We start from the raw sequence: 24,820 nt of genomic DNA, 5'->3' as shown, positions 1-24,820 counted from the left end.
GGCCCTGTGTGCCTCGGTCGTATGCAGTCCTTATTGTGGCGCTCACCTGCACGGCGCCAAACACGCATACGACCATCATTGGCACCAAGGCAGAAGCGACTCTCATCGCTGAAGACGACACGTCTCCATTCGTCCCTACATTCACGCCTGTCACGACACCACTGGAGGCGGGCTGCACGATGTTGGGGCGTGAGCGGAAGACGGCCTAACGGTGTGCGGGACCGTAGCCCAGCTCCATGGAGACGGTTGCGAATGGTCCTCGCCGAGACCCCAGGAGCAACAGTGTCCCTAATTTGCTGGGAAGTGGCGGTGCGGTCCCCTACGGCACTGTGTAGGATCCTACGGTCTTGGCGTGCATCCGTGCGTTGCTGCGGTCCGGTCCCAGGTCGACGGGCACGTGCACCTTCCGCCGACCACTGGCGACAACATCGATGTACTGTGGAGACCTCACGCCCAACGTGTTGATCAATTCGGCGGTACGTCCACCCGGCCTCCCGCATGCCCACTATACGCCCTCGCTCAAAGTCCGTCAACTGAACATACGGTTCACGTCCACGCTGTCGCGGCATGCTACCAGTGTTAAAGACTGCGATGGAGCTCCGTATGCCACGGCAAACTGGCTGACACTGACGGCGGCGGAGCACAAATGCTGCGCAGCTAGCGCCATTCGACGACCAACACCGCGGTTCCTGGTGTGTCCGCTGTGCCGTGCGTGTGATCATTGCTTGTACAGCCCTCTCGCAGTGTCCGGAGCAAGTATGGTGGGTCTGACACACCGGTGTCAATGTGTTCTTTTTTCCATTTCCAGGGGTGTACATGGATAAAATCTTCCCTGGTTATATTTTGCTGCGAATTGCAATAACATTACGTTACGTTTCTATCTGAAGTGATAGTGTGTCTGAGAGATACGTGTCTAACTCTAAATGAGTAGTTTCATAAATTCTTAAAAGTTACTGAGAGGCCAGTTGTTATTGTGTGTTTAAATCTTTTGAAACTGATTCTGTTAATGAAAAAACAAGAATTCCTTCAATGATACGGGTGAATATGGTAATTACAGTAATTATGATTTAATCAGAGATTTAAGTGTGGCCATTTGCTGTAAGTCGCCTTGTGTTCTGCGCCGGGGGGGTCTCGATATACAATTAGCCTGCGCGCTAGTCACTTGCATTTGATTTCGTTTTATCGCGACTTGTGCTGTTTGTCTTGGTAGCGGGTGGGGGGTCCTGGGTTGCGTCCCGCTTGTGCTGTTGTGTGTTTTCCGCCCCCTTTGCTGCGCTTGCCGGCTGGCCGTGTATGTAGTTCGCTCGCGGCTCAGTGTATAATTGGCCTTACGCACATAAGAGAATAGGTTTCTGCTGCTTACCTGACCTTCATTAATAGGTTGATTAATTCTACAGATGGTGCTCTGTAACGAATTATTGTATTTCTAGTTACTTAAGGCAGATCTCAGTCTGTTGTAGATACCCGCTAGATCTGGGATTTTTCGTGCCTATTCGTGACCGTTGCTGCTTCCGTTTGGGGGTCCATGCGGAGCCTGTATTGGGAACAGCTGAGTGGGAGGGCGTCCGCTTCTGGGCGTAGTTTGTCGAATCCCGCGAGGGATTCTATATTTTATATTCTATATTGTAGGGTGCCTGCCATTTAAGTAACGTAGTTGTGTGCCATGGTAGCTGATCTGTTGTTGCCTGTACTCTGAATTACTTTGGTAATACCAATCACTGCAGTAACGAAAGACAACATTTCCTCGTTAAATTTTAGTAAATTGTTCTTCAGGTTGATCATAGTTTTTGAATAATTAATTTGTAACTCATTTCACTAAATGTGTAATAGGCCATGAGTGCCGTGCTTTATGAATGTTTAAATTTTGAAGTAACTTGCTCTCACCTAAATGGTAATTATAAAATTGTGTTGATGGTTTTATTTGTTATTTGTCTTGTTTAAATGTGCCAAATAAATGTTCAGTGCAACTGTCGATGGTGATTGCCTGATGTGTCACTTAATGCAGTCCTCCCACCCCACAGCCTATTGTGCTGAGCTTGTGTCCTTGTGTAAAAGTTGAATTTCATGCTGTGCTGACACATTTCATTCACTTCTGCCAAAGTTATCTATGCTAACTGAATCTATAAATTCTCCATTCATATTACTCACACACTATGTTTGTGCGCACGAAACAGTGTGACTCGTCCAACTCTTCATTGCTTGAGGGTGGCTCAACCACATACAAAACCCCACAGAGCAAATCGGAACTCACCAAAACCCGCACCGCACCTGCCGATATTTTCTTCTGTTTGTAAATTTTTAACAAACTCATCTTCAGTTTAGCTGGGATCATCTTCATGACAGGTGAAGCTTATGACATTGTTTGAATTGGGGACTGCAGTTGCAAATGAAGCAGAGTTTCACTGAGCTCAACCCTGCGTTAAAACAGATCACTCCTAGCATGATTGTCGAGAAAATCAAGCCTGAGAATCTCTGAATATCCACAACCCCACATGCTCAGAAAACTTTGCTTGCCCAGGCTATGTACCGTCATATCGAGTGACACAACGCCAACTCCACATGCCTTACGTTATAGTGGCCCACTTATCCTCCAGGCTGATAATGCACATGTACATACCAGTGAACTTTGCTCGACATTATGCATGTTTCCCTGTTAAACGCAAGGTAGGCGCATGAAGGGCTACTTCAGCTGACGCACCGCACATTGTAGCGTTGTTGTTGTCTTCACTCCTGAGACTGATTTGATGCAGCTCTCCATGCTACCCTATCCTGTGCAAGCTTATTCATCTCCCAGTACTTACTGTAACCTACATCCTTCTGAATCTGCTTAGTGTATTCATCTCTTGGTCTCCCTCTACGATTTTTACCCTCCACACTGCCCTCCAATACTAAATTTGTGATCCCTTGATGCCTCAGAACATGTCCTACCAACCGGTCCCTTCTTCTTGTCAAGTTGAGCCACAAACTCCTCTTCTCTCCAATTCTATTCAATACTTCCTCATTAATTATGTGATCTAATCATCTAATCTTCAGCATTCTTCTGTAGCACCACATTTCGAAAGCTTCTATTCCCTTCTTGTCCAAACTATTTATCATCCACGTTTCACTTCCATACATGGCTACATTCAATACAAATACTTTCTGAAAAGACTTCCTGACACTTAAATCTATACTCGATGTTAACAAATTCTCTTCTTTAGAAACGCTATCCTTGCCATTGCCAGTCTACATTTTATATCCTCTCTACTTTGACTGTCATCAGTTATTTTGCTCCCCATATAGCAAAACCCCTTTGCTACTTTAAGTGTCTCATTTCCTAATCTAATTCCCTCAGCATCACCCAACTTAATTCGACTACATTCCATTATCCTCGTTTTGCTTTTGTTGATGTTCATCTTATATATCCTTTCAAGACACTGTCCATTCCGTGCAACTGCACTTCCAGGTCCTTTGCCGTCTCTGACAGAATTACAATGTCATCGGCGAACCTCAAAGTTTTTACTTCTTCTCCATGAATTTTAATACCTACTCCAAATTTTTCTTTTGCTTCCTTTACTGCTTTGCTCAATATACATATTGAATAACATCGGGGAGAGGCTACAACCCTGTCTCACTCCCTTCCCAACCGCTGTTTCCCTTTCATGCACCTCCACTCTTATAACTGCCATCTGGTTTCTGTAAAAATTGTAAATAGCCTTTCGCTCCCTGTATTTTACCCCTGCCATCTTTAGAATTTGAGAGAGAGAGTATTCCTGTATACATTGTCAAAACTTTTCTCGAAGTTTACAAATGCTAGAAACGTAGGTTTACCTTTCCTTAATCTTTCTTCTAAGATAAGTCGTAAGGTTAGTATTGCCTCACGTGTTCCAACATTTCTGCGGAATCCAAACTGATCTTCCCCAAGGCCCACTTCTACCAGTTTTTCCATTCGTCTGTAAATAATTCGCGTTAGTATTTTGCAGCTGTGATATATTAAACTGATAGTTCGGTTATTTTCACAGCTGTCAACACCTGCTTTCTTTGAGATTGGAATTATTATATTCTTCTTGAAGTCTGAGGGTATTTCGCCTGTCTCATACATCTTGCTCACTAGATGGTAGAGTTTTGTCAGGAATGGCTCTCTCAAGGCCGTCAGTAGTTCCAAAGGAATAATGTCTACTCCCGGGGCCTTGTTTCGACGCAGGTCTTTCAGTGCTCTGTCAAACTCTTCACGCAGTAGCTTATCTCCTAATTAATCTTCATCTACATCCTCTTCAATTTCCATAATATTGTCCTCAAGTACATCGCCCTTGTATAGACCCTCTATATACTCCTTCCACCTTTCTGCTTTCCCTTCTTTGCTTAGAACTGGGTTTCCATCTGAGCTCTTGATATTCATACAAGTGGCTCTCTTTTCTCCAAAGGTCTCTTTAATTTTCCTGTAGGCAGTATCTATCTTATCCCTAGTAAGATAAGCCTCTACATCCTTACATTTGTCCTCTCGCCATCCCTGCTTAGCCATTTTGCACTTCCTGTCGATCTCATTTTTGAGACATTTGTATTCCTTTTTGCCTGCTTCATGTACTGCATTTTTATATTTTCTCCTTTCATCAATTAAATTCAATATTTTTTCTGTTACCCAAGGATTTCAACTAGCCCTTGTATTTTTACCTACTTGATCCTCTGCCACCTTCAATACTTCATCCCTCAGAGCTACCCATTCTTCTTCTACTGTATTTCTTTCCCCAATTCCTGTCTATTGTTCCCTTATGCTCTCCCTGAAAGTCTGTACAACCTCTGGTTTAGTCAGTTTATCCAGGTCCCATCTCCTCAAATTCCCACCTTTTTGCAGTTTCTTCAGTTTTAATCTACAGTTTATAACCAATAGATTGTGGTCAGAGTCCACATCTGCCCCTGGAAATGTCTTACAATTTAAAACCTGGTTCCTAAATCTCTGGCTTACCATTATTTAATCTGTCTGAAACTTTCCAGTATCGCCAGGCTTCTTCCACGTACACAACCTTGTTTCATGATTCTTGAACCAAGTATTAGCTATGATTAAGTTATGCTCTGTGCAAAATTCAACCAGACGGCTTCCTCTTTCATTTCTCCCTTGACATCATACATTTCATCAATGTCTTCATCATCTGCAGTGCCAGTTGGCATATAAACTTGTACTACTGTAGTAGGTGTGGGCTTCGTGTCTATCTTGGCCACAACAATGCGTTCACTATGCTGTTTGTAGTAGCTTACCCGCACTCCTATTTTTTTATTCATTATTAAACCTACTCCTGCATTACCCCTATTTGATTTTGTATTTATAACCCTGTATTCAGCTGACCAAAAGTCTTTGTCCTCCTGCCATCGAACTTCACTATTTCCCACTATATCTAACTTCAAAGTATCCATTTCACTTTTTAAATCTTCTAACCTACCTGCCCGATTAAGGGATCTGACATTCCACGCTCCAATCCATAGAATGCCAGTTTTGTTTCTCCTGATAACTACGTCCTCTTGAGTAGTCCCCGCCCGGAGATCCGAATGGGGGACTATTTTACCTCCGGAATATTGTACCCAAGAGGACGCCGTCATCATTTATCCATACAGTATAGCTGCATGACCTCGGGAGAATTACGGCCGTAGTTTCCCCTTGCTTTCAGCCGTTCGCAGTACCAGCACAGCAAGGCCGTTTCGGTTAGTGTTACAAGGCCATTCAGTCAGTCATCCAGACTGTTGCCCCAGCAACTACCAAAAAGGCTGCTGCCCCTATTCAGGAGCCACACCTTTGTCTGGCCTCTCAACAGATACCACTCCATTGTGGTTGCGCCTACGGTACGGCCATCTGTATCGCTGAGGCGCGCAAGCCTCCCCACCAACGGCAAGGTCCATGGTTCATGGGGGTAGGAGTTGTAATATAACTGATGAGTATTGACTCGTCTTCCGTTGTTTTAGCCGAAAAGGGATTGAAGTGTGTGGCTACTACAGCATCAAAATAAGAGGAAGTTACCCCCAAGAGTGCCATATTTTTCTCTGACTCAGACTGTGATTGTAACCGAACGGCCTCCAAAACCTCAAATCTGCGAAGAAGGTTCTCATAATCTTGCTTCTGGCGAGAGTTTTCATCTGTTGACGCCGCAGTTGCTCTTCTACAGCACCAACAGACTCTGCAGTAGTACCATTGTGTATGCTTTACCGGTACTGTAATGAATACCTACAAACACATATTACTAAGTAAGGCACCCAAATATTCAAAAAACACTAAAAATTCATTTTTTCGGCATATCATCTCTCATTCACAATCCGAAAATAATCTCGATCCAAATGACCAAATGTATGTACATAAAATGTGTGGTTGCTGCAGCCTTAGTGCACGGAATCTCGTGTCCCGCAAGATTGCAAAACTGACAGCTTTCTGGTACTAGATTATCATGTCTGCCATTACCCTTTCCCTCCCAGTGAACCAGACGTTCAACCTGGGAAGCTTCCTGCCCGGCTGTTAAGAGATGGGGGAAGCCGAGTATAAGTATTGCGGCTAGGCCAGTTCTGTTCCAAAGAACCGTTACCCAATATTGCGTCCATTAGGTCATCGAATATGGCGGCTATGACGTCAATCAAGATGACGGATTTTGGCGGGAAGTTTGAATTTTGGTGGGAAAGTGCCACGCTCCCCTCGCCCAGGAAAATGGCGCGTAGTTCAAATTTCAACGTGATAATGCATCACACCCCCGTTGTCTTAATTATTTAACCAATTTCAAGCACATGTGTTCACATCGGTGTGACCATAGGGCGCTCTCCCGACGTCAGGTGATGACACAAGTACCGCCATTCGAGACGGCTGCACCTGATGTGTCCACCACGAGATCCAGAGCCCAACTGGCTTAGTTCGTATCGGTGTCACCAGAGGACGCCACCGCGACGTCGGGTGCTTTCTCTCTCGCACTGCGCCAGCGGCCCCCGAGCGCGAGAGTGCTGACATCACATCTCCCCAGCCTGGACCTTTATACTCACACCGTAAGTTTTGTAACTAAACTAACACTCACATCGCCCATCTAACCTGTTAATTACCCAAGTACAAATTTAATATTTCCCCACTAGGGGCTCAGTGGTCCTTCATGACGTACAACCCCCCTCCCTAGAATACTGCTCTCCTATTGGCTACTGCACTAGTCACGTGAGTCTAACTCACAGAGTCTATATAAACCAGGCGGCAATCCAACTCACCCTTACTCTGCTTCTATACTTCGTTAAATACGTTTGTCGACGTCAGTCAACTTTTCTATATTATGAAGCCTACAGGCAGCAGCAGTAAACGGGCTCGTGTGGACCAAGTTCCATTAGTTGGTAAGTACATTTTCGGTGTTTCGATATCTGTACCGTTTAACTCCGTGTATGAGTGCTGCATCTGATTTGGACCGTTCTCTATAAAAACTGAGTGTTCACGTGTTGTGTGTGTCTACGTTCTGTGTGTTACGTGTTACATCTGTTTCGGAGAGTTCTCCATACAGACTGAGCTTCCACGTGTAGCGTGTCTCTATGTTCTGTGTCTATATGTTGCGTGTCTCTATGTTCTGTGTCTATATGTTGCGTCTCTCTACGTTCTGTGTGTTACGTGTTATATCTGTTTCGGAGAGCTCTCTATACCGTTTGAGCTTCCACGTGTTGTGTGTCTCTATATTCTGTGTCTGTATGTTGCATGTCTCTGTGTCCACATGTTACGTGTTATATTTGTTTTGGACTGCTCTCTATAAAGATTTTATGTGTGTGTGTGTGTGTGTGTGTGTGTGTGTGTGTTTGTTTGTGTTTGTTTGTGTGTGTTTGTGTCTATATGTTATATCTGTTTCGGTCCGCTGATTTCTGTATCATTTAAGTCACTGCACTTCTTCTTCTACTCGACATTATACGCAGTCGTTTCCATCTCTCTAGACTACATCCGTCCAGAACCTGAGGCGCTCGAGATGGAGATGGCGCAGGCGCAGCTGCAATGTAAGTACATTTCTAATAAAATCGTAGTTCCTAAAATTAAATAATTTCTTCTAATATATATTCGTCTTCCATGTGTATAGATTGAGATTTCTTATACAGACTCTTTTCTTTTCTTTCTAGATGATCCTAATTCCGCGCATAGGGAGGGGTGTGTCGAGGAATGTGTGCGAGGTGGGGTCAAATGTCGGGTGCTGCGGAGGACAGCCAAATCATCCAATGTTTAGAGGAGGAGGAGGCCATCGATGAGCCCCACTGGTTTGGAGACCTTGTCGACTGTGGCAATGAGTCGCTCGAACCGTGGAGCCAGAGCGGAGAAGGTGAATAATTTTGAACATTAACGTTATTATTTGTTGCTCTTTTAAATCTACGTCATTAAACTTATATTTTTTCTTTTGTGTTTTACAGGTATGTCACGCGGCATAGCCCGTATACCTAGAGTGGTGGTTGGGGGGCGGGAGGCCCCGATCAGGGCTGCGCGGGAAGCGGCGGCGGCGGCAGAAGGCGCGCAGCACCGCCCCAGCCCCCCTGGCGCCCCTGGCCACGAGGAAGAGCAGCGGCCTCCCGCCGCGCAGGCAGGCAGAGGGAGCTGCTCCAGCCGGCTGCCGCCGCCTGCACCTCCTCCGGCAGCTCTCCCCCTCCCTGTAGACGCCGACACGCCGGCGCCAGCTCCAGCTCCTACCCTGTGGCTAGCGGTACCTCTCTCCCCCGTCCTATCGATAATGATTCGGATCAGAATAATGGCGTAATGACCTCCCTAGAATACTCAGCAGTTGCTATGACTTCTGAGGGGCGCATCTCATTCGCTAGAATTGTGAATCCAGGCGGAAGGTATCGCGACCCTGTCGGGTTTTTGGCGGTGTGCGCCCCTGTCTTGGAGACAGAGCTCCTCAAAGTCCCAGAAGATCTGGGATTTAACGCCATTAAATGCAGTGTAGTATTATGCTGCGAACTGAGCCACCCGCCTAAACATCAGGGTGACGCAAAAACAACCACTCTGCGCTATATATGGGGTGATAATGGTGTTATTTCTTGAAGCACATCCATTGCTGAGTGGTATCGAGAATCCACTTTGAACGCTATTATGCCCGACATTCATATACTTGTCTATGATCCAATAAATGGAGGGTCCAGCTATATTAAATTCCCTAAAGATATTGAGAAAAAGCATGCGTGCATAATTTTCAAAATCAGTATGATAATGCTCGTTTTGCATTGTCAGTCCTGTCTTGTGAGAGAAATTACAGTTACAAAGATCATCCCGAGCATCCCGGCAGTTACAAAGTCAAAGATATTAGGAGACAGTTTAACTTTGATCGTATAGAGTTCCCTGTAAAGATCCAGGACATACATTAAGTCTGAGGCTCAGAATACCGGAATATCGGTTCATATTTATGGTCTGGAGAAGAAAACCAAGTCAAATGAGCACGACAAGCACACCGTCATCGGCCTCCTCCATTTCACAAAATTTGCACGTGAGGGAGATTTGCGTGAAAACATGCTGCTCTTCTCTGAAGGTGATAAGTATCACTACGCCTGGATCAAAGACTCCTCTCCACCCGACTATCAAAAAATTACCACATAAAGGATATTTCTTTAAGGTGTTTGAATTATTTTTCATCTGAACAGTTATTAGCGATACATCTATTAGATTCTTCTTCCAAGGTTGTGGTACAAGGAAAATAACTTCATTAAATTTCAAAATGCTCACCACCAGCAGCATTGTCCTTTTGTAGTGTACGCCGACTTTGAATGCCTGATAGCTCCTGATACTTGTTGTGAAGGGAATCCCCTAGCCTCACACTTTCTCGTTCAAGCAATCCCCCTGGTTGGAGTAGTATATCGAACTAAATGCCGAAAAGAGGGCGGTCGAGAGTAATGATTTTGAAAAAGACTTTTATTAATTAATGAATAATTCCATTTTCTGGAAAACTATGCAGAATGTACAAAATGAATGTGATATCGTCATTAGAACCGAATCGGAAGGTCGTTATGACGTGAGAAAATGTATAGCCAGGCCAAATTTTAAGCGGGCCACCATCTTCAAATGGTTCAAATGGCTCTGAACACTATGGGACTTAACATCTGTGGGCATCAGTCCCCTAGAACTTAGAACTACTTAAACCTAACTAACCTAAGGACATCACACACATCCATGCCCGAGGCAGGATTCGAACCTGCGACCGTAGCAGTCCCGCGGTTCCGGACTGAGCGCCTGAACCGCTAGACCACCGCGGCCGGCCCACCATCTTCAATGAAAACCTTTTGCTTTCCAGATGTCGAAGACTGCAGTAGAGTGTATGAAGCCCATCTATTTGAGGATGTGTATACTGGATATCTCCTAATTCTACATGTACCGATTCCACTACGAGTTTGTGAAACCACATTTCGTAGAACCAAAGTTACTTTATATGGATACAGACAGCTTTATTTACTGGATCAAGAACTGCGATCCATATGAAGTAATTAGGTACAATGGTAAAGAACGCGACATGGCGCCGATAATTCTTACGGTATTATTCCTCAGAACAAGAAGGTTATCGGTCTCATGAAAGACGAGTCCAATGATTTACCAATTGTAGAGTTTCTGGGATTGAGATCCAAAATGAATGCATATTGTACAATAGACGGGGGCGCTCAAAGGCGGGCAAAGGGTGCTAGATGCACGGCATCTCCTGTTCTTGCGGTTTTTGACTATTTACAGTGCCTGTATGGTCGCAGCGTTCAAGGCGCTCGTCCACACATGGTTCAACAAACTAGCATTCGATCATGAGGGCACACTGTGTACACTATCCTTCAGTCTAAAGTCGGATTGTCTCCTCATGATGATAAGAGTCATTTTTGAGGATGGGGGTGGAATCCCTCCTATACTCACACTATTTACTTGAAACGAAAGTAGGGGTTAGGGACACTGGTTGATTGATACAGAGGGAATGAGCATGTGAATGCGGTGAATGGTGGGCTATGCATGGAAATAGTATGGCTCTTTAATCATAGTGTAAATATCAGATGAGTGTGTTATGTGGTGTGTATGAGTCTGCATGCGTCCATGTATGCCTGAGTGTGGGAATGAGTGTGAGAGCCTGTGTAAAGTGTATGTCTGTGTAAATATATGTTCATTATTTTGGTAAAGAAAATCATAAAAACGAAAAAAATATTAAAACGGAAAAATCATTTAGAAACAAGTCTCTATGTATGTAAATATTTTTCTTCCGTATTACTAGTTAATATATGAACGAAACCTAACCTTTCGCACTTCATTTGTACCTGTATATGAAGAAAAAACCAGGTTTTCGCACTTCATATGTACTTCCGTGTGAGTGGTTTTAGATTACATTTTCGTTGTAAGTTTCACCCACCGCTAGCCATTCAGTCAGAACTGGTTTTATGTATGTCAGTTACAGCCACTTAAATTCTTCATGTATGTTCACTTGCTTGTTGTAGTGCAACATATTTAGAACCATCGACTTCAAAGAAATATACAGGATGGTCCATTGATAGTGACCGAGCCAAATATCTCACGAAATAAGCATCAAACGAAAAAACTACAAAGAACGAAACTCGTCTAGCTTCAAGGTAGAAACCAGATGGCGATATGGTTGGCCCGCAGTAGCAGACAAATTGCGCGAGAATCGGGAATCTCAGAATCGTCGGCGTTGAGAATGCTACATCAACATCGATTGCACCGGTACCATACTTCTATGCACCAGGAATTGCATGGCGACGACTTTGAACGTCGTGTACAGTTCAGGCACTTGGCACAAGAGAAATTACGGGACGATGACAGATTTTTTGCACCCGTTCTATTTAGCGACAAAGCGTCATTCACCAACAGCGGTAACGTAAACCGTCATAATATGCACTATTGGGCAACGGAAAATCCACGATGGCTGCGACAAGTGGAACATCAGCGACCTTGGCGGGTTAATGTATGGTGCGGCATTATGGGAGGAAGGATAATTGGCCCCCATTTTATCGATGGCAATCTAAATGGTGCAATGTATGCTGATTTCCTACGTAATATTCTACTAATGTTACTACATGTCACTGCATGACAGAATGGCAATGTACTTCCAACATGATGGGTGTCCGGCACACAGCTCGCGTGCGGTTGAAGCGGTATTAAATAGCATATTTCAGGACAGGTGGATTGGTCGTTGAAGTACCATACCATGGCCCGCACGTTCATCGGACCTGACGTCCCAGGATTTCTTTCTGTGAGGAAAGTTGAAGGATATTTGCTATCGTGATCCACCGACAACGCCTGACAACATGCGTCAGCGCATTGTCAATGCACGTGCGAACATTACGGAAGGCGAACTACTTGCTGTTGAGAGGAATGTCGTTACACGTATTGCCAAATGCATTGAGGTTGACGAACATAATTTTGACCATTTTTTGCATTAATGTGGTATTTACAAGTAATCACGCTGTAACAGCATGCGTTCTCAGAAATGATAAGTTCACAAGGGTACATATATCACATTGGAATAACCGAAATAAAATGTTCAAACGTACCTACCGCTTCATCCGCACGAAAGCTATGTGCCGGACATCCATCATGTTGGAAGTACATCGCCATTCTGTCATGCAGTGAAACATCTTGTAGTAACATAGGTAGAACATTACGCAGGAAATCAGCATACATTGCTCCATTTAGACTGCCATCGATAAAATGGGAGCCAATTATCCTTCCTCCCATAATGCCGCACCATACATTAGCCCGCCACTTGTCGCAGCCATCGTGGATTTTCCGTTGCCCAATAATGCATATTATACCGGTTTCCGTTACCGCTGTTGGTGAATGACCCCTCGTCGCTAAATAGAACACGTGCAAAAAATCTGTCATCGTCCCGTAATTTCTCTTGTGCCCAGTGGCAGAACTGTACACAACGTTCAAAGTCGTCGCCATGAAATTCCGTGTGCACAGAAATATCGTACAGGTGTGATCGATGTTGTAGCATTCTCAACACCGACGATTTTGAGATTCCCAATTCTCGCGTAATTTGTCTGCTACTGATGTGCGGATTAGCCGCGATAGCAGCTAAATCACCTACTTGGGCATCATTTGTTGCAGGTCGTGGTTGACGTTTCACATGTTGCTGAACACTTCCTCTTTCCTTAAATAACGTAACTACCCTGCGAACGGTCCGGACACTTTGATGATTTCGTCCAGGACACCGAGCAGCATACATAGCACACAACATTTTGATCACAACAGCCATACATCATCACGATATCGACATTTTCCGCAATTGCTTAACGGGTAAAGTATCAGTAAGCAAATACCGTCCGCACTGGCGGAATGTTACGTGATGCCACGTACTTATACGTTTGTGACTACTACAGCGCCGTCTATCACAAGGCGAAAAAAAGGGTCCAACTAAAACATTCATATTTCTTTACGTACTACACGAATACGTAATAAAAATGGGGGTTCCTATTTTTTAAAAACGCAGTTGATATCCTTTCGACGAATGGCAGTGCCATCTAGCTGGCCAACCATAGCACCATCTGGTTTCCCCCTTGAAGGTAGACGAGTTTCGTTCTTTGTAGTTTTTTCGTTTGAAGCTTATTTCGTGAGAAATTTGGGCGGGTCATGATCAATGGACCATCCTGTACACACACACACACACACACACACACACACACACACACACACACACACACATACACACACACACACACATCATGATTATTTTTATTAAAAGATGATAAATGTATTTCTGTAAAGGGCATTGCCGGCCGCGGTGGTCTCGCGGTTCTAGGCGCGCAGTCCGGAACCGTGCGACTGCTACGGTCGCAGGTTCGAATCCTGCCTCGGGCATGGATGTGTGTGATGTCCTTAGGTTAGTTAGGTTTAAGTAGTTGTAAGTTCTAGGGGACTGACGACCACAGCAGTTGAGTCCCATAGTGCTCAGAGCCATTTGAACCATTTGAACATCCACATTGCACTGCACATGCCTATGAGGTATGTTGCTTTAAAACAATGATTTCCGAATGACACGCTTTGGACTATGTGCACGCATCGCCCCTGAGCTGCCACTTTCAGGTCCGGCGGCCACGCGCAGACGGCTGGTACATGACGCATCGCATCTGAGTTGTCACTCTGAGTGGCTTCCACGCACGTGAGGTGAAAGCTCGTCTATTAATGAAGCAGGTAACCTTACTCATCAGGTGAAACCACGCTCAAAGGCTGGGGTATGCGCCTCAGGTAGTTCCAGTGGAATGTGTCTCAGGTACAGTATAACCAATAAACTTACGGATGTGGGTCTCACAGAAAGAAAGAAAACAAGCATTGTTTTGGAACAATAAAATTATTTATTTCTCATCCAACTTAAAAGTAATTTTACATTCTCATATGCAGATACAATAGCACATTTTTGATAAATGTCCTTGTGTCGACGGATAGATGGACATCCGTAGAAATCCAGGTCTTGAATAGAAGCAAATTTAAGTATACGTCGCATCCAGGAGATTTTGTCGTTTACTTTCACATAAACTATGGTGTCCATGTGATCGAATAGTTTAAATGCAGTCACCATATCTTTATATGGTATGCCAGGAGCATCACAATAAATTCCATGACAGAAATGAGTTAACCACTTTGCGCTCTTCCTCGTCTTAGCGCACATCACTTGCTCGAATGGTCTCGCTGACGAGATATTTGCAGCGAATGTCTCTATTATTCCAGCATCTTGTCTGTACGCTACAAATGCAACATCTTTAAATACGAACTGTCACAGAATCCTTGAGCGCCCGCAATGGCGTTCACTTGGTGACACGCCATCGTCGAATGAACAATGCACAGGGCAGTACGTATTCATTTATACAGCTCGCTGCACAACACCTGTGCGCGGACAGTAGTTGATTACACGATCGTGTAGAACTAAGGCATACGCAGCAGTGTGTTCTGGGAAATTTGACGATGATTCAAATTCAGTTCGCACATCTATAGGCCCAGACTTAATTACCTCATTCTGTTTAGAGCAGTCTATTACAATGATCGGTGAAAGCTCTTTGACCTTACGTGGACTGAGTAGACACCCCCCTTCCTCTGCTTCAGCAGTTTCATAGTAAGAATGACGAAAACTTGCATACATGTCATACGCCAGGCTGTATACATTTTGATTCCACTGCAGAGGTAAATTGTCATATGGGTAGAATTCTGGATTCAGGTAGACTTTGCCATTAGTTAACATGCAGTTATCTAACATGGTGGAATCATTTGCTGTATTACCTCTTCTATTAGTCTGAAATCATATAATGATTAAGTGTGTCTCTAGATGGCTGGAGGTTTTGCGTGGATCGAACATCTTAATGCGAAAGTATACGGTATCCATGAGGCCGTTATCACGAACATCGATTGGCCTCAATTTTTATTGTGCTATGTTTCGTTCTATTATATTGAGCAATTATTTCTGGGAGGATATCTGTCCATTTATATGAGCATCGAAGGTTAAAACGTATCCACATCCGACCTTTTATAGTTCTGTTCAAGCGCTCCACGATACTCGACTGAAGGTGAGTGAATGTCGAGTAGTGATGTATTCTGAACCGCTGCATAACTGTCTTCAAATACCTATTGTAGAGCTCACCACCATGATAGGTTTGGAGATTGTCTGGGCATCGATTCGTTCCTGTCTACAGTAAGCATTCAAAAACATCAGCGACATTTGGACCAGTTTTTGTTTTGACGGGTAATGCCCAGGCAAATTTGGACTATGTGTCAATAACTATTAAAATTTATGTGAATCCATTATTGTCATGTGAATATTGAAGCATATCTACAAGATCAGCTTGTCAAAAGTCATCCAACGCTTTAATCATGACATGCCTGCGAGGGTATGTTCTGCGTGCTGGTTTGTGCAGTTCTCGAACTACCGTCTCCATACTTATTCGGTGATACCTCTCTCGCGAAGCTCGGAGATAGTCGAAACAACCTCATTCGAATGAGCTGTATTACCTGCAGCAGCTGATGCCATGAGTAGCCGTAGTCGATCTATTAGTTCGTTGGGGTCGTCATAATATATACTTTGCGGGATTCGATTTTTCATTGCTTTATGCTCAATGTCAATACCATCACCACTGCTGCCACCGTTGTTGATGTTTTCGCCTTCAAGTATTGGCTTTTATAATGGTTTTATATTTCTTGTTGCTCAGGCTTTTCGTGTACACCAGTCATGTGCAGTATTTCACGGCATGTTTCCCTATCGTAAAGTGTATAATTTATAGTTTTTTTGTAGGTCTTAGGAAAATAAGATTCATTAAGCCGGGTGTTCTGTCAAACTGTCTATCACTGATCTGTATTTTGTCTTCAGTTACAGTTTTAGGATGCGCACCCAACATTTACTGTCTTCCCCTGCTATCGCCGAATGTTCTATCTATCTGGCCTGGAGTGTGACTAATAATGAAATCATCAGTGGCAACACCGTTGTTATCGTGGGTTTTTGTTTTTGCTGAGAGCTGTCGGAGAGATGCAGTAACTGGCTTCATCCATATGACCTAACCTCAGCAGCCGTAATTTCTCACAAATTGCTTTACGCACCTGAATCACTTTCTGCTTCGTCGACAACTCGGAGTATACTAATCAGACATCTCCACGGCTTGAGGCTTCATATATCCACTTATTTTCTTCCTCCTCTTAGTACTGTAATAGGATGACCGGAGTGGGAGACGTGGTAGGGATTGTAGGGCGTGGCTGGGTAGAAGAAGGTGGCTGTTTTTAGCAATCTCCCTCTTTATTGTTGGTTTTCCCAATACATTTTCCGGTGGCTCAGCCCCACCGCTCGTGTCATGGTGAAGACGTGCTGATGCACGCAGTCCGGGGAATATGACGCCGGGCTCGGTCAGTGGCTTCCCAGGTGGTAGGAGGTTAGCAGCATGAGGCCCGGCCTTTCTCGCCTCCTCCAGACGCTGCGGCTCGTGACGACACAGGGTGCAGTAACCAATACCAACTGCGGGAACGCCTTGGGCTGCGGATCGGAGCCGCCAGGCGGGGAAGCCGCCGGCGGTGGAGCACGCTATAACGATATGTTTACGTAATGTGTATACATAAACATACGTTATAAACGTCCCCGTCCGTAGTCGCTAATTATAACAATATGTTTCTTTTGTGCTGCAACATATAGCTATAATCAGCGGTGGAAATATATTTGCGAACGCCGACCGTGTGCGGCTGCCTCCTGTTGGATCGTCTAATCAGTCGGAAGTTGCATTGCAGAGGAGAGTAAATGCCTATTCAAAATATAATTACTTTTGGAGAGCTCAACATGAATTTCCTAAGGGACCGTAGTTTATCATGCATTTACCCGCAGAATGGGGCGCGGACAAAATATTTCGCCTCATACAACTTCCGTCCGATTTCGACGAAAGAATTCGTGACTGTGAACTCTCTATTTGGCAGAAACATAAAGAAAATTAAATAACTTCATGAAGGAGTGAGACATAGATTCTACACTAAATAAATAGTCCACACACCAACTCCATTTAAATCTGAATTTATGGCAATTAATAGAAGAACATACACTGCAATGAAAGATTTAACATGGATGCCGTTTTGACTGGCACTTCTCTTCTGGTAATGACAATAATTCCTTTGACGTTTTCACATACACGTCGCACAACAAATTTACTGCTATGCAGTATTGCACTTTTAGTATTGCACTTTACTTTACACTAAAATAATATTATTTTTAACGATAATAATATGGCGGCAAGACATGCGCGTCCGACACAAGTTACAAGAGAAGAATTAGTAACTGTTCATCGAGAATATCTCGTACATAAAAAAAAAGAAAATGTGTAAAAGTGTTCTTCTTCTGTCCGTTTTTCGCGCCGCGGTTTTCAAAGTCAATACTTAGAAGATGCAATAAATCTACTAAAGGTACTGCTTACACTGCATCTGCCTGTCCTCTTCTGGGGTATGACTGTGCAGTATGGGATCCTAACCTAACTGGATAGATGGAAGACATCAAAAATGTTCAAAGAAAGAACAGCTAGTTTTACAATATAGAAAAATAGGGGACAGAGTACCACGGTTACAATGCACGATTTCTGACGGCGCTTCGACAATAAACAAGTTATGTCACAGGTCGTTCACCTTTTACATTCTCGCAACATTATTTGCAAACTGTAGCTGTTGCCGAGCGACTGCTCGATTAGTGAATGATTTACAGTGATAAGGCAATCACATAATGTTACAACGCACCACCCGGTAAACACAAGGACGAGTCGGACGACAGACCAACGACAACAGCCGACCACGACCGACACAACAAGGAAGAGATAAACAACGGAGGCTTGTGGAAACCACAACACCAAACACAAATCCACTCGGAACCAGAGACAGGCAAACGTCAACAACGAGCAACGACCAGAATGCAGTACCGCCGAGATAGAAACGAAATCCAGAGCGAGTACCAGACTGACTGGACTAGGGCAGAGCGGGTCCCTATGTACGAAACCGGAGGGAGCGGCTATTAGCCGCTGTCTGCACGTGGCGTAGCGGTGGTGCCCTCGCTGCGTGCGAGCCGCTGCGCGGGATAGCCGCCGCGGAAGCGGTTTCCTCTACGGGCTGACCACGTCCATTTGTTCTGGTGCGTGTTGGACTTCCGCCGCGGAAGGTACTAGACCCTCCCTCCCTCCTCCCTCCTCCCCCCCCCCCCCCCCCCGCCTCCGAAATTGGTGCATAGGGGCGGAAATGCCCCGGACGATGCCGAGGCAGGCGGAACGAGGGCACGGCTTGTGAGACGTCCGGAGCGACCACTGGGGGGAGGGGAGGGCATACTGTCTGTGGCATCCATGAAGGTGCCACCAGAGGGCAGGGGATCAGAGGGCGTCTCTATAACCTGGCGAAGCGGAAGCGGTGTCTGCAGAGCCGGCGAGGAGATGGAGGGTGAAGGGGTTCCACCTCCAGGGACGTGTCTGCACCAGGAAGCAGGGAAGGCGGTGGGGGCGGAATCGAGGCAGGGGCCCGAGGGCGGAGTTGGCTATGGTGGTGACGCTCGAGCCCTCTGTGTGTCTGTACGGTCGTCACTCGCCGCCCATGAGCCGCCGTCACCGTAGCGGGTGTCCATGCAGGTGTGCTGCCATAGGAGCAGGCCCACACGGTCATGCCCGGGGCGTAGCGCCGGGAGGGGCGAGAGTGGGGCCCAGAAGGGGAGGGTGTCAGCAGATGGAGGAGGGTCCGAGGTCGTCGCCCGTGAAGGAGTTCAGCAGGACTATGACCGGCCACCGGCGAAGTGCGGTAGGTGCTGAGAAACAAGGTGACGGCTCCACTGATTTCATCAGCTGCTGTTTGAAAGTGCGGACCAGGCGTTCCGCCGCTCCATTGGATGAAGGATGGAAGGGGGGAGAGCGAATGTGTTTGATACCGTTAGCGGAGCAGAAGGTCTGGAACGAAGACGCCGTGAATTGGGGCCCATTATCTGTAACTGACGTCTGAGGAAGGCCTTCAATGGCCAACACCTGGGCCAAGACGGTGACGGTGGCGTCAGTGGTGGTGGAGACTATGCGGACCACATATGGGTATTTGGAATAGGCATCAATTATGAGGAGCTACATGGAGCCTAAGAAGGGGGCTGCAAAATCTAGATGGATCCTGTCCTAGGGTTGGCTGGGTGTTGGCCAGGGCACGAAAGATTGTGGAGGACTAGCCTGATGATGCGCACACACTGTGCAACTACGGACCAGGTGCTCAATGTCTCCTTCGATCCCTGGCCAATAGACATGTCGTCGAGCCAACGCCTTCATGCGAGACACCCCCCAGTGGCTGCGGTGTAATAAGTGCAGGATGCGGTGGCGTAAGTCTGGAGGGATGGCCACCCGATGGGCGTCCGAGTCCGTGGACAACAGGAGGACGTCCTCCATCACCGAAAGTCTGTGTGAAACGTGACGCCACGGGCTGAAGTCAGTTTTCAAGCGTCGGGTAAGGTAGGGAGGCCAACCATGGGTCACATAGCGGAGGACTTGCCGCAAATGGGGTCCCTGCTCGTGGAAGCGGCGATTTGCGTAGCCATAAGAGGAAATCTATCGAGAGTCTCCCGGTGGGCAGAGTCGATGTGGAAGCACAGGACTTCCTGCTGGTCGAAAGTGGGATCGGGTCCAACTGGGAGACGTGACAAGGCATCTGAATTAGTGTGTTTACTGGTGGGCTTATAGCGGATGGTGTAAGTGTAATTACGCAAGAACAACGCCCAGCGATGAAGATGCTGAGCCGTCCATTCTGGGAGGCGCGAATAGGGCCCGAAAAGCGACACTAAGGGCTTGTGATCCGTGAGGAGGATGAACTGCGCCCCAAACAGGTAAATATGAAATTTCTGAACTGCAAAAATAATGGCAAGAGCCTCCTTTTCTATCTGAGAGTAATTCCTTTGCACAGGGGTTAACGACTTGGATGCATATGCCATAGGTTGTTCCGACCCATCCTCATTACTGTGTGCCAGGACTACCCCAATCCCGTACACTGAGGCCTCGGCCGCCACCACCGAGGGACGATCTGGAGAGAAAGGCGTAAGGCAAGGGACAGATTTCAGCATCGTCTTCAGGCGGGTGAAAGCCTGATCGCAGGCAGAAGTCCACGTGTAAGGCACCCCTTTGCGACCCAGGCGATTTAGGGGATGCACGACGTGGGTGGCTTGGGGTAAGAACTTTAAGTAATAATTGACTTTCCCCAAAAATACCTGGAGTTCAGATAAGTTTTGTGGACGGGGAAGGACATCGATGGTTGTGACATTGTGGTCCGAAGGGCGAATGCCATCTTTACTGAGCCAATGTCCCAAGTACTTCACTTCCGGTTGAAAAAAACTGCACTTCTCCAGCCGACAACGTAAACCCGCAGCCTGCAGGGCGTGAAATAAGGTACTGAGGTTGCCCAGATGTTCCTAGCGCGTGCGCCCCGGGACTAAGATATCATCGAGGTAATTGACACAAGCCAGTATTGGTTGCGTAAGTTGCTCAAGACACCTCTGGAAAATCGCAGGGGAAGAGGGAATGCCAAACGGTACACACTTGTATTTATAGAGACCGAAAGGCGTGTTGATAACGACGATGGCCTGCGATTCCTCATCAAACGGCAATTGGTGATAGGCTTCTGCCAGATCGATCTTAGAAAAGTACGCGCCACCTGCCAGTTTAGCGAGAAGGTCTTCCTGTCGAGGAATGGGATAAGTTTCGATCAAAGACTGAGTGTTGACCTTAGCCCCAAAATCCCCACAAAGACGAATCGATCCATTGCGCACTCGATTGTACAGGCTCGATAACCCCCACAGCCTGAAGTTAATGGAGTTCATGCTTGACGGCCGCACGCAAAGCTACCGGAATAGGCCGAGCCCGACAAAAGCGAGGCCGTGCGTTCGGCAGTAAAGTAATGTGTGACTGGAAATCGGAAGCGCAGCCCAGGTCTGCCGAAAACAGAGAGGATAAGGACGCGCACAGATCGTCTAGGTCCTGAAATGGAACCGTAGTTGAAACGATCTGCACTTCGTCTTGAATGGAAAAGCCAGACCGTGTAAACGCATCTAGTCCAAAAATGTCTGAAGCCGACGGGTGGTCCATCACAAATAGGGTAAGGGGCCGGGGAACGTTTTTGTAGGTGGCCTTAACAGTAAACTGCCCACAGAGGGATGGAACCGTCGCCGTAGGCGACCAACCTCCGAGAGGGTGGGACCAATTCTGGAGACCCGAGACGCGCATACGTCGTCAGATTGACCAAAGAAACTGTGGCCTCCATATCGCCCTGGAAACGGACGTCCTCGTTAGAGATGCGTAGGGTGATGAATAAGGTTTGAGCCAATGTGTCGGTCCGAGGGGCGACTGCGTGTAAAGCATGGACGGCTTCCCGTTGGCCTGCAGGGGCGGGTTGAGCGGCTACGACAGACAGATCGAAGGTGGCCCTCTGTCTCACAGAGCGAACAGGTCTTCCAGCGATGGGGACAGTCAGCTCGAGTGAGGGCCGAGCAGCACTGGGGGCACGGCGGGAGGGGCCACGTGGCCGACGCCGAGGGGCGACTGGCGGTCGGGCGCCACAGAGACGTCAGACAGCGAGGGATCTCGATGGCGGTGCCCTCTGGAGACTGCGCCCCGTCCACAGCGGGAAGTGGACTCGACCGCTGCCGCCTGGGGCCGCGCCATGACACGTTCGTTCGCCGCCTGAGCAATTTCGAAGGAATGGGCAATACGCAGTACCACGACCGACTATGACCGGCACAACAAGGAAGAGATAAACAACGGAGGCTTGTGGAAACCACAACACCAAACACCAAACACCAACAGCAAATCCACTCGGAACCAGAGCCAGGCAAATGTCAACAACGAGCAACGACCAGGACGCAGTACCGCCGAGATAGAAACGAAATCCAGAGCGAGTATCAGACTGAGTGGACTAGCGCAGAGCGGGTCCCTATATGCGAAACCGGAGGGAGCAGCTATTGGCCGCTGTCTGAACGTGGCGTAGCGGTGGCGCCCTCGCTGTGCGAGAGCTGCTGCGCGGAATAGCTGCCGCGGAGGCGGAGCCCTCTATGTGCTGACCACGTCCATTTGTTGTGGCGCGTGTTCGACTTCCGCGGCGGCAGTTGAGCGCGCGATGCCGATGAGTGCGGACAACGGAGCGCGCGCCTCCGAGCCAGCCGGCTGGGTCGCGCCGGGCCGGCCGCTGGCCGGTCGGTGGGGCCAGCCCCGCCGGCCGCTCCCCACAGGACGGATTCTGACAGGCAACATAACGAGGACAGGACCACGACGAGCGATATGCGAATGTAGAGCGGAGGACAACATACGTCAAACCCCTATGGCGAGAGGCATCAGCTAACACAGAACAATCGGCAGAAACGGGAACTAAGGCGTGAAATACAACACATGATTCTGCAAAGTCAGGAAGTATACGACAACCGCACTAGTACAGTTCCTACTTCACAGCCTGAAGAACAGGTAGAAGACGTGGAACAATTTTCTCCTCCAGAAGATGACGAAATGGAGAGAGTCTCCTCTGAAGATGTTTGGACCATGCAGCCCACCGACGGAGAGGGCGATATTACACCAGTTCGCCAAACAAAACGACTCAACGCTTCTCCTAAGCAGAATAACTCTCGGAAGCGACAACGTCCAGAAGAACTGAAAACTTCCGACCGTTATGAGGCTGTTGCGACTGGAGATAATGCGGATGCTCCAGAACGTATGGACCAGACGTGTGACGTCAATCTCGAATCAGATAAAGAGGAGACAGATGGCTCTGGCCGGAACTTACTACGAAAAGTCCCGCCCGTTAATATTTACCATACCAAGAACTACATGGAACTCAGGAAGGCGCTGAAAACGAATATTGACGGCAGTCTTAAGGCCATCTACCAACGAGACAGAATCAAATATCACTTTGACTCCTATGAAGATCAACGGGCGGCCATTACATCCTTTGTGTCGAATGACATCCACTTTTTTACACATCAGGCCGCAGAGGACAAGGACCTCAAAGTGGTTGTCAAACGTCTACCTGCCGAAGTTACGGAGGAAGAACTGAAAGCCGCTCTGATAGAGAAGGGTTTCCCTGTCATCAACGTTCACCAGTTTAAAAATCGAGACGACCACACGAAGGAATTACGACCTCAAGATGCTTACTGTGTCACGTTGCCAGCCCAAAAGGAAAACTACAAGATTTACGACATCAAATACCTTCTATATACTAAAGTCGTTATTGAAGCCTACAACAGACAAGAAGGACCTGTTCAATGTCGCCACTGCCAGCGACTCGAACATACGGCTAATTATTGCAGCTTGCCTGCTCGCTGCGTTAGATGTGGAGGGCAACACCGATCTTCAGCATGTACTCATCCCCAAGGGACTCCGCCGAAATGTGCTAACTGTGAAAAGGACCATCCTGCCACATAGCGTGGTTGCCAGAAGTACCAGGAACTTCTCAGGAAATACACACAACGGTCTTTCCCGCAGCCCTCTCAACGGAGGTCTCGTGTAACACGGAACTCGAAGCTGACGCCACACCCGCCGCCACACCGTCAGCAAACGCCACAAGAACAGCCAGCGGCGACTCGGCAGCCAGTAGCACAGCCTCCTCCTGAAGCACGCCCACCTCGACAGCACTGCCAGCATTATTCTTACGCCCACGCAGCATCACCACGCTCATTTGATGGAATCCATAGCTCCAGCGCTCTCTGATGTCGCGAAACTTCTCACCGCCGTGCAGCAACAACTAGTGGGGATACTTTCTTTAATCGAAAGTGTATTGAAGGCCTTTGGAACACCTTAAGATGGATCGCCCTAGGACTACGAGAAACCTGAAAATCTGTAAATGGAACGCCAACGGAATGAAACACAAGAAAACAGAATCCACTGAATTTTTACAACGTCACAAAATCGACATCGCACTTGTATCGGAGACGCACCTTCGTCCAACAACTGAGCTCAGATTTCGTAACATGTACGTCTGTAGAACGGACAGACAAGGCCAACGAGGTGGAGGGACCGCAGTTCTGCTTAAAAGGGAACTGCGGCACCATCATGAAACACTACCTCACCTTCAACATCTGCAGGCAACAGCAGTAACGGTTCGATCGGCGGCAGGCAACATCACTTTCATTGCGGCGTACAACAGTTTCTTCACCAATTTTGACAAAATCTTCCTAGGAGGTGACCTTAACAGCAAGCACGTCGAGTGGAATTCCCGGCGTACGAACCCTCGTGGACGAACTTTGATTGGCATGGAAGAAGAACTGGGCATCACAGTCCATGGCCCACGGGAGCCCACACGGATTCCTTACGTCGATCGGCAAGAAGCAGACGTCCTAGATATTGCTATCATCAAAAATATTGAGACGAACCTCCAGCTCCTCACCATCGACGATCTTTCGTCTGA

At 47.0% G+C, this 24,820-nt stretch overlaps 1 protein-coding gene across 1 annotated transcript in view; it reads left to right on the top strand.

Moving 5' to 3' along the window:
• LOC126335631 (uncharacterized) overlaps positions 1 to 24,026 on the top strand; it is a 98,973-nt gene extending 74,947 nt beyond the window's left edge. The window contains exons 4-7 of the mRNA XM_049999085.1: positions 7,848 to 7,962; positions 8,368 to 8,654; positions 22,873 to 23,491; positions 23,899 to 24,026. Coding sequence (XP_049855042.1) covers positions 7,848 to 7,962; positions 8,368 to 8,654; positions 22,873 to 23,491; positions 23,899 to 24,026 — 1,149 coding nt within the window. The remainder of the gene's footprint in view (positions 1 to 7,847; positions 7,963 to 8,367; positions 8,655 to 22,872; positions 23,492 to 23,898) is intronic.
• The last annotated feature ends 794 nt before the right edge of the window (positions 24,027 to 24,820 follow it).

Source organism: Schistocerca gregaria, chromosome 2 (genome assembly GCF_023897955.1).
Source record: "Schistocerca gregaria isolate iqSchGreg1 chromosome 2, iqSchGreg1.2, whole genome shotgun sequence".
In the NCBI taxonomy this organism is placed as follows: Eukaryota; Metazoa; Arthropoda; class Insecta; order Orthoptera; family Acrididae; genus Schistocerca; species Schistocerca gregaria.
This window is presented reverse-complemented; position numbering and strand designations above follow the sequence as displayed.